Below are 11,415 nucleotides of genomic sequence, written 5' to 3'. Positions count from 1 at the left end.
ATATACAGGGAGTGCCCTAGACTTATTAAGAACACTTGTATATTTTATACTAAGTGTTAAGTCTAAATTGAATTTAAGTGTTGAAAATCTTTCTTGTAAATGCCATTAAAATGTGTAAATGAGATATGACTTGTTAAAAAAAATTGGGTTGTAGTCAGAAGTTACAAAGAACAATACTTCCTATATAATTTGTATGGACATGAATCAATATAAATTATGTGTTATTTTTTTTTGCATTTATTTTAGCCTTATTATCTAAGTCATAATTGTGACTTTCATACTTGCTAAAATAATAATTTTTTCATGTTTGTAAGTTATATTTCTCAAAACGTTGAAATAATAACTTTCAAAATTTCTTAAAAGTACAATTCAACCTCCTCTTATTTTTATTCGATTTGAATGAATCTTTCCTTTTCCATTTATGGACAATTATGATCCAAGATGAAAAAGAGAAGGAGGTGGGTACAATTTTTTTTCTTCTTGTTTTTACTCAAGACAATTCTCATGCCTTTTAAGGTCGCAAAGAAAGATGGACAGAGGTGTGTCCAATGTAGAATTCTTGGTCATAGTAAAGGAAAATGTTTCAAGTTACAAAAAGATTAAACCAAACACTTCTTATGTGGTTCATCAAGTTGTCAACTATCCACCTAATATGTGCAATTACACAAATCACTTTTCAACAATTAACTTGTGGAAATTCTCTCGTATATATAATTTTTATTTTCAACTTGTACAGTTCGAAACTCGGACGATCGAGGTCGTGAACTAATAATATAACGTAATAAATACGTGGCAAGAAAGTGGTTATAATTGATATTGAATGAGTCAAAGACACGCTGCGAAAGACACCCCCATGATATTAGGAAACCACCACACACGATCTGGTTACCACTACACACGTCTTAGTGAACCAATTACCTGGCCCACACGGGAAGAGACCCTGGTCAACCTATAAATGAGACTTCTGAAGGGGGGAAATGTACATTTCTAATATCCTAAGAGAACATACTAATCATTATCACTGACTTGAGCGTCAGAGTGTAATCACAGGTACCCCACCGACCGACGCAATGCGAGAGAGAAGGAAGTTTGAAGAATTCAGAGACTACTAGCACGACAACGAACTGTGTATCAAGTTGATCAATATTACTTAGGTCTCATCATCCACACATTTATTTATATTTTATAGTTTAAAAATATTATGAAGAATCCTGTGAGAAAAGTAGCTTGAAAAGATACAAACTATGAGCTTGTTCCTCCCCATTATTGAAATAAAATTTACTTACTGCTGTATATATTATATGTTGCTTCACGGACTCATGTATAAACCTTAAAGTAATAGCCACCATTGACATGCACATATTATTTGTTTATGCAAGGAAAACTGGTAATGAAGAAAAACATGCAGAGTGACACTTGGCATGGTAAAATAAGATTACCAGACAAAGTACTACGTTAACCTCTGATTTGAACTGAATGAATGTAAGATTAATAAAATTGGATCAGAGATAATCTTAATTTATAGCATTAAGAACTAAGAATCTGTGCAACCGCCCTGTTTGGTCGCTTCTTTTGGGTCTCAATACATGCATTGCATCTCATCACAAAGTAAAATAGTAAATTAAACATCAAGCTCAGATCTATCATGTGCAGTGTTCTTTCAGTAAAACCCACATTCTCCCCTTTGCGTCTCACTGCACGCGCCACCCCACCACCTCCCACGTCACCTTGGAAATGGCGGGGAACATCAATGGGGATTTAAAAACTCCTTGTCCCCATAAAAACAAATCCTTTCTCTCTCTTCACATTGCATGATTGGATGAATTTGTTAACTTTTTTGGCCCTAGAGGATGAGAAATATTAATAAAGTTTAAGTTTTTTATACCCCATTTTGTAGTACTTGATATTGCTATTTTATTTATTAATGGGAAAATAATGGTACGAGGACCAATATGGTTTGATGCAAGAGAAAGCAATTCTTCAATAAGAAAAACACTGTCATTTTTCTTTGACATTATAAACATTCATGACCATTATTCTATCTTTGCAAAACTTGAATAAGATATGAATTATGGTGCTTAAGACTAAGAAGCTTAAGTTTAATTAAAAATGGTTGCATGGGGACTAATACTATAACTATGGCTTAATGGTGAGGTTTAGCAGAGGAAAGAGAACTGTAAACTGAGCAATGAGAGGTAAGGTTGTTGCCTCATAATATGACACAAGAAAGACAATTAAAATAAGGAATGGAAAAAATAATGAGCAAGAACATTTCTCTATCATATTTGACCTCCAAATGCACATGGCTGCTTGGGTTTCTGTTCTATTAGTTTTTGGGTTTTTAAAAGTTTTTGCCTTTACCCTCACAAGTTTACAATCACATGCTGTCCTCTCTCTTCTGCTCTGAGCTGACTCTCTCTTTCTCTCTCATCTGTAGTGATTGGCTACATACATGTTTCGGCTGTGTCATTGAATGCTTTTGACCCCATAGTTGAAGAGATTCCTCAGATCTACAGGGCAGGACTTTTGGACATTGTCAGCCTCAATTCTTCATCTTTCTGGGGTCTTTTTTGGTCACTCACTTTAATTCCATCAATCCAGAAAGGTTGGCCTTCTTCAACAATTCATTGTCATGACATGATTTACAATCATATATAAGGTTGGTTTGCATTTAATGTATTGCTTTTTAATCTCAGGATGTCCAATTTAAATCCTTATGCCTTTTCTTTTGAGTTCTTTTTCTTTCATTCTTGTGATGGGGTTGTTGTTGTTGTTCTTGCAACTGATGCTGATGATGGATCTTGATTTCGTTTATTGCAATTGAGATCATTCATCCAATCTTCTTCCTAGTTATGAAAATGTGAAATAGTTTTTTTTTTGCAATTTGCAAGTGATTGCTGAAGTTTATCTGTTTTGTGTGATTGAGCTCTTAAAAGTCTCAGGCGCCTTTTTTTGTCACTTCCTTTCTCGTTTTCTGAATGTGCAGTGTCAGGTGCTATTCAACTTCTGCTTCAAAATTTTCCAATAACTTTTTGAAAATAGTTTAATTGTCCAATTCGAGATTTCTTAAACAGTTAAACTTGTACTCAAGTGTGATTTCTTCTGGGGCTGATATCAGATATAATTTCTTTAACTGTTGTCTTTGAGTCATGATTTTGTCACAGTCCATATTTCAATTCTTTAGCATGACATAATGACGTCAAATCAGTGACCATTTTGTTTCGTTTCTTTTAACTTTTTCCTTATTCTTCTAGTTTTGGTCGGTTAAAGTTAAGTTCCTGATCTTGGTTACTTTCACTGTACTACTATAACTATTGTACAAACTTCTTTTTATTTCAACTCCACCTTTCCTTAATGGTAACTTAATTCTATTATTATATATCTGTTTCGATTTCTTACGAGAGACTCATCTTGGCCTAACAAATTGCAGCTGGCACTAGTGCTCTGGCTTATAGATAAAGCCAAGAATTAAACATTGACCAGTGCTTCTTGAGATGGAAGTGCTAATGGATTGAAGGAAGAGGAAGTCGAAATCACAAGTTGAATATTGTGGAAAAGAAAATTGGATGCTATCAGTTTGTTTTCAATGGTTTGTGAGATGGAAAGTGATTGTATTGAAGACATGGACGTTGAAGTCCTCTCTTCAATGTGGCCAGAAGATATTGGCTCTGATGTTGGAAAACAGTTCAATATAGAGAAGCCTGGAAGGGACCAAGATATGTTGGAGGAAGTCACAATCTTGGAGGAGCCAACTATAGCTGATTTCCAGCGTCTCATGGAGCTTACAAATTACACAGATAAAGGGTCTTCTCAGCTGGCATATCTCATGCAACACTGGGAGTATAAGCAGGCTAATGCAGTTCGGCTTCTCAGAGAGGAACTTGACAACCTTAGTAAACAAAGGAAGGAAGTTGAGCTCAGGAAATTGGAGATACTGAAAGACAATCGGTTTGAGGAGGAGAATTATGGCGGTGACAAGCGCCCAGTTTCTATATTGGATGAGATTTACTATACATGGCAAGATGTGCCAGTGCCTCTCAGGAAAAGTGATGTAGTTGTGCAAAACAAGAGGATTGAGATTGATGCTGAGTATGACACTGTTGTGTATTGGAAACAGCGGGCGCTGCAGTTGGAAAGACAGTTGGAGGCAAGTGTCAATAGAGAGCAGATACTAACGGACAAGTTGCAAGAAAGTATAAAGAATTTTGAAAGGCAATCTTCACCAGTGGAAGAACTAACTCAGATTCTGAAGAGAGCAGATAATTTCTTACATTTTATACTCCAAAATGCACCTGTTGTTATTGGCCATCAGGTACATTACAGTGAGTATTGAGTTTATATCCATATGGCAGGATCTGAAAGTACTTCATAGAAATTTTTGACATGCTGTGTACACTTATTTAAGAGTAGATACCTTCTGAGTACTAAAAGAGTTAGGACCTTGCAAGTATATGAGACCGTTTTTGAACTACCGTTCACTAATTTTTCTGTAGAGTACCAGCTCCCTCTTCTAAACACATCATTCTTCTTTGGTTTAGAACATGATGGTTGACATGTTGAAATATGTATATGGAAGCAAGTAATGCACATAGACAACACTTATCTGTTCTATTGGCTTAGATGGAAGATTGCTCTATGGCCGTATTGCCTAGGTGCAGTGGACACATAATGATTCCTATATCTGTCTTTTCAAAATGCTACAATACGTGAACTGTGTAACTAAGCTCTTATCTAAAATTTGTGTTGTGTTGGAGAATTAGGTGATTGGTGCATTAACATGTGAAACATTGATATGGGAACATGTCACCACATTGATATAACATTAAACGTAAATATAGGAACTTGTCACCTAATTGACAAAAATATGCCATGCTTTGGAATGGCATTACTTTGTTTTTCTTCTAACACATGATCCATATTTTGTGCAAAGATCGTACTATACCGGCTTTATTGTAGTTTTAATTGGTCCATCGTTATGAAAACTGAATATGTGGTTGACACTGTAAGGGATCTTTCAATCTGCAAAGGGCTGACTCTGATATTTTTCTTCAGGACAAAGAGTTGCGATATCGCTTTATCTACAATCATTTTCCAAGTTTACAAGAGGAGGTAATGATTGCTGTTGAAGCTCTTATTTCAAGGTCATATGATTAAGTTGCATTATAATTTTTATTTCATTGAATAAAAAGCTGCACATACTTCAGAAGAAACTTCTTATACTTTTCTTGAGTTATTTTACTTCTTTTGCAAAGGAGTTTTAAGTAGGCTGAAATATCTTGACTCTTAAAACTAAATCGTATTTTTCAGGACATCATAGGAAAAACAGATGTTGAAATTTTCACTGGATCCGGTGTCAAGGAATCTCAAGATTTCAAGAGGGAAGTAATGGAGAAAGGGTTGCCTGCAAAAAAGGAAATTACTTTTGAGACAGAACTATTTGGGTCAAAGACATTCTTGATATATGTAGAACCTGTCTTTAGCAAAGCAGGGGAGACAATTGGAATAAACTATATGGGAATGGAAATAACAGATCAGGTAAATGCTATTTGCTTTTGAATGTTAATTGCAGTCTTGTGCTTGCAAAGAGGATATTTATGTTTTTCACAAACTGCAGGTAAGAAAAAGAGAAAGAATGGCAAAACTTAGGGAAGATATTGCTGTCCAGAAAGCCAAAGAAACGGAACTTAATAAAACCATTCACATTACAGGTTTAATCACTCAGCCAAATCTGTATTTATGAATTTTACTTTAATTTTGGTTTGGCTGCAACAAGCTTATTTTTTTCTCCTTATCCTTCTCTCCTTTTCAACAGAGGAGACTATGAGAGCAAAACAAATGCTGGCAACAATGTCTCATGAGATAAGATCTCCACTATCTGGAGTTGTTAGCATGGCTGAAATTCTTTCCACCACGAAACTTGATCGGGAACAAAGACAGCTTTTGAATGTCATGATATCTTCAGGAGATTTAGTTCTTCAACTTATAAATGACATTCTTGATCTTTCCAAGGTTGAGTCAGGTTAGAAATTTCTCCCACACCATTGCTGTTATTAGATCATTTAAATTTCTTCCCACCCCACCAACCCCATTGGTTTTTTATAGGAGTTATGAAATTGGAAGCTACCAAATTCCGGCCAAGAGAGGTGGTAAAACATGTACTCCAGACAGCTGCAGCATCATTGCAGAAAATGTTAACCTTAGAAGGAAATGTGGCAGATGATATACCTATTGAGGTGAGAACTTGAGTAACGCTTGCGTGCATTGCTAAAGATTCAGCATTGTTGTTGTACCTAAATCCAGGACTACTTCTATGATGTAGCTCTCCGGATAGTGATTATTTTCATAAATCTTAAGTACTAGTGAAGTATAGCCATTATCTTACACTTCAATTTCTTCATGCATAATTGCAGGTTATTGGAGATGTTTTGAGGATTCGGCAGATCCTCACAAATTTAGTCAGGTATTAAACTTTAATATTGATTAGTCTTATAAATCTGCAATCAACCACTTCAAATGTTTGCATTTTGGTTCTCACATGTGAAATCAAATTCTTTGTTTCATTTATTCTAGAGGAGTACACTCTTTTGTAGTTGGCTGCACAATCTTACTAGTACAGATACAACTTTGTACTACATTCAATATTTTGATAATATGCTTTGATATTTTAATATTAAACTACATCATTGCTTCATGAATACTATATAGGGCATGATGGTATTATCAAAAATATATTGACAATTACCACTAAAGAATGTATTTCTGATTACCCATTGCTCTACATTTATTATTCTGTAATGTGTTTCAGCAATGCCGTAAAGTTTACACATGAAGGCAAAGTTGGTATCAACCTTTACGTTGTTTCAGAGCCACCTTTTGCCAAAGCAGAAGGCCATCAAAAGATGACCATAGAGCAGTCAACAAATTCAGCACAAGGAGTGAAGGAAGAGAAAAATTGTCTTGTTGGTCAGAAACACAACGACCATCCTAGCCAAAATCATTCATTCAACGATGAATGTAGAACTTCAGTTAAAAGTGAATGCTCAATGAATGGAGATACTGAGGAGCAAACTCATTCCACTGAAACAACAGTGTGGATACGTTGTGATGTATATGACACAGGAATTGGAATACCAGGTACATAAAAACGCTAATCTTTTATAGGATCAATGTTACTCTGTATCCAAATAAGTATGAAAGTACTTAATTTTTTACATCTTACCATGTCACAGAAAAGGCATTACCTAATTTATTTAGAAGGTACATGCAAGTAAGTGCAGACCATGCTCGAAAATATGGTGGCACAGGTCTGGGGCTGGCAATATGCAAACAACTTGTAAGCTTTTTTATGCCCTCTCTTATTTTGGTGAAAGTAAATTCTTGGATAACTGTAACATAGAGATTCAAACTTTGATTTGGGTATCTACAGTTGAAAGTTTTCACCTCAAAATAATTAAAAATCTTAATTGAATACCATAGTACTTTTTTTTATAAAACTCAAAATATTTTAACACCTCCCTAAATCTCATTGTAGTTTTTCATAGAATTTTTTTTCTATGCATGTGAGCATAGCTTTACTTACATTATTATTAACCAACCAACCAAAAGTCATGATAGATAAGACTTTTAAGATAATTATTGTAAAAATCAATAAATTTAACATAAAGATGTGTAATTGGATGACAGAATAAAAACCCTTTACACTATGTTTGCATACTCTATTTTCTCTTTGTGATAACTTGACCAAAAAAAATGGTTTTTATCCTCATGAAAAAGAAAAAAGAAACAATAATCTTTCACATTATATAGGTATCTCTGTCATTTCCAACTGGACCAACATTAACATGATTTTCTTTCTGAGACTAATCATGTATTACACTTTGTCAATGTTTCCTTGCACTTGGAACAGGTTGAGTTAATGGGGGGTCGTTTAACAGTGTCTAGCAAAGAACATTGTGGCTCTACCTTCACATTCATACTTCCCTACAAAGTTTCAACGGCTTGTGATAATTCTGATGACCCAGATGAACTATCAGATGTGGATGACAATGACGATGATACCACAGAGGGGTTCTTCCAATTCCAACCACGCACTTTAGGCTCTCTCTTCTCTTCTAAAGGACCTACCAGGCCCCAAAATTTACTACCAGGTTTCAGAAGCTCCAACAAGTTCAATGGCTTTTCAGAGAATTCTTACTCATTCCCCACTACCGACATAAAATCAAAAGGGACTAGTTTAGCAGAAGATGCATCTTCAATTATTGTTGATGCTCCAGAGATGTCTGAATCAACAAGTTCATCAAATCATATCCCTGAAACAAAGAATGAAAGTGCAGTTAACACAAACCAACAGAGTCAAGATAAGGAACATGCTCTGTTACAGAATGGCAGTGTAGACTCGTCTCAACATAAGGAGGCAATGGCACTAGGAACAATGTCAAATGAACCCCAACAAACATGTCAGCAAGTGAAGACAGACACAGCCTCCCAATGTGTCAGTAGTAGTAATAATAACACTTCATCAGAAGTGACCAAATCCTCATTAGGGCCTAAGATTCTTCTTGTTGAAGATAACAAGATCAATATCATGGTGACGCAGTCAATGATGAAGAGGTTAGGCTATAGCATGGATGTTGTGAATAATGGAGTGGAAGCTGTACGTGCAGTTCAACGCCATACTTATGATATCATTTTGATGGTAATTTTTTTTATGAAGCTTTCCTCTTCGACATTACTAGCTCACATATAAAGTAACAACAATCATCTGCATTTTTATTGAAACCAGTCATCTTCATTTTTATGGAAATCAGTGCATTTTATTTTCAAGAAAACTGGTATAGGATAAGAAACAGAATGAATAATACCCTTGACTTAATTTTTATGCAATGATTTTTACTATGCAAATGTTCATTACTTCAAGTTATAAATAGAAATTTTAGCTTTAGGTGATCATTTGGTACTTGTGTTTTACAGGATGTTTACATGCCAGTTATGAATGGCCTTCAAACAACAAAACTGATTCGGTCTTATGAGGAAACTGGCAATTGGGATGCTGCAAGAAAAGATGGAATTGAACAATGCTTACCAATTTCACATGAAGGTTCTTTACCACCTAAAAACCGGATCCACATCATTGCGGTGAGTAATTTGTCCACATTTGTGTGACTCATTACATCTAATCTAGAAGACAAGAACTCCAACATGTTAAACTATATGAACATGCAAACAAAAAACCAGCACTATATTAAACAATAGAACCCGACAAAAAAACATGCCACTTGCCACCCTTTATGTAGCTTAGTGTTACTGAACTTGACAATGTTCTATTTTCTAATAGTTCTCCATGGCTCATGATTTTCATGCTTGATCAAGTTTAGCCATAACCCATTTAACTGTTTGTGCTAAAAACTAGTACTGAAATATAACAGAATTTTTTATAGCAGATTTTTTTAAAATTTAATTTATATATATTATGCAGTATAAAATATTTTTACAATAACATTCAATAGGATTTGATCATTCTACCACATTATCTTAATCATTAATATAACGTGGTGACAAGATAAATTTCGATTTGATTAGGAAACTGTCTTAATATTGGAGCTAACTACTCTCTTATTCTATGTTAATTCAATATTTGAAAACTAAAGTAACATTTCATATGTTGTCATGATAATGCAGATGACAGCAAACACGATGTCAGAGAGTGCTGAGGAGTGTTATGCATATGGTATGGACTCGTTTGTATCAAAACCTGTGACATTCCAAAAATTGAAAGACTGTCTAGAACAGTACCTGAGGTGATCATAACCATGTAAATTTTTGCTTGTGTATAAAAGAATAAGAGCCTAGGAAAGTTTTGCTAAGAATGCACCATGTTCTCTCCTCTTCATCAGTGTCTACCTTAAATTGTATAGATCTAAAACATTCTTTTTCATCTCTCCGAATGCATAATAGCTATTAGAAAGCTTGTAGGACTAGTTGGAGCGTGAATGTACTGGGAGTTTTGGCAATGTTGGCACTGCAAGAAATCATAAGAGACACACTTTTGAAGTTGATGGTAATATTTTACTTGCTGCTGCAAGTAGAAATTATGAAGAGTTTGGCACTAAAATTAAAGGAGTGAAAAGGGTGTGTGAGAATTTATGTACATGAATGATTTGAGTCTCCTGCAGTATTGGACGAGGTGCAGTTAGGGAAAGGAATACCCTGTGTAATTTTGCAGGAGATATCATTTCAAGTTCTCGACTTCAATATTTCTGCTCCAGATCATGTTACGTTTCTTCTACATGTGTACAATATAAACACAAAGAAGAGTAGTGTTAGCCATGCATTTTTTCTTTTTAACATAATATAAAGTTCATGATTAATGTTAGTGGGAGAATCACCATATCCACTTTTATTATAGTACTTTTATTTAATCACAGCATTATTAATTTTAACTTAATTTTTCTTACCCCAAATTAAAAAAAATGATTTTAGTCCTTAAACATTTAATTTAGGAAATTAAATTTGCATTCGTTATCACATGAACAATAACACAACAATAACATAAATGAAGGCAAATGGGCATATAGGACAAAAAAAAACTATTGAGAGATTTGATGTTTTTATTTACTAGATGAAGTAAAAGTACACTCTTCTAAATTTTAGAGAAACTTCCTATAATTATATTTATGAAAAACAAAAATAAATACAAAATAATTACAGACAAACTTATAGCATAGTTTAATAAATTATATTTTTATTAAAAAAGTTATAAAATAGATTTACAAAAAAGCTTAACTTACTATCCTATAACACCTAAAAAATATAAATAATATTTTCTTTCACTAATGTTTTAGAAATGATATTTAGTAACATTTATTTTTATCAAATATTAGATATACTATTTATTACTGGTGACTTAGTAATATTTTTATAACTTAATAGAAATATTCATTAAAATATTTTAAAAATAATAAAAATGACATAAATCATAATTCTTACAAATGAAAGTATGTCGTGGTATAGAAAATTACTTAAGTAATATTTATATTGATCCATAGAGATACAATTTTCCATTTTGGAATGGTGTTACTTTTCATTATTCAAATGTCATATGTAAGAGACTTAATTAATGTCATATTACTTAATATTAAATTTAATAGTCAAAAAAAGCTTGCACTTATTTCATTAGTGATAGAGTTCCATGCTTTAATGATCTTTTTTATTGATAAAATAATAAGCAAATGACTTAAAAAAATCAAAGGTTATCAATTTATTCAATTTCACTTACTCTTTTAAAAAATTGTCTCAACATTTGCTTCTTTGTAACTATTTTCAAATATTTACCTATAACAATGATTAATATCGGTCAATGAACCAATGAATAAAATTATAAACATGACTCAAGATTTATTAGAAGAGCTTAAAGGC

General features: G+C 33.6%; 1 protein-coding gene across 1 annotated transcript; it reads left to right on the top strand.

The window, feature by feature from the left end:
* The first annotated feature begins 2,241 nt into the window (after positions 1–2,241).
* LOC137816680 (histidine kinase 5) lies at positions 2,242–10,381 on the top strand. Its single transcript, XM_068619931.2, has 13 exons — positions 2,242–2,659; positions 3,431–4,312; positions 5,053–5,109; positions 5,308–5,535; positions 5,615–5,708; positions 5,813–6,019; positions 6,103–6,233; positions 6,411–6,460; positions 6,806–7,134; positions 7,230–7,333; positions 7,907–8,695; positions 8,971–9,135; positions 9,679–10,381. The coding sequence occupies exons 2-13, from the start codon at positions 3,587–3,589 to the stop codon at positions 9,799–9,801; spliced, it is 3,003 nt and encodes a 1,000-aa protein (XP_068476032.1). The 5' UTR covers positions 2,242–2,659; positions 3,431–3,586; the 3' UTR covers positions 9,802–10,381.
* Positions 10,382–11,415: the final 1,034 nt, after the last annotated feature.

The sequence above is a fragment of the Phaseolus vulgaris genome, chromosome 1, assembly GCF_051622355.1.
Source record: "Phaseolus vulgaris cultivar YP4 chromosome 1, ASM5162235v1, whole genome shotgun sequence".
Taxonomy (NCBI): domain Eukaryota; kingdom Viridiplantae; phylum Streptophyta; class Magnoliopsida; order Fabales; family Fabaceae; genus Phaseolus; species Phaseolus vulgaris.
Note: the sequence above shows the minus strand (reverse complement) of the source record. Positions and strands in the feature narration are given on the sequence as shown.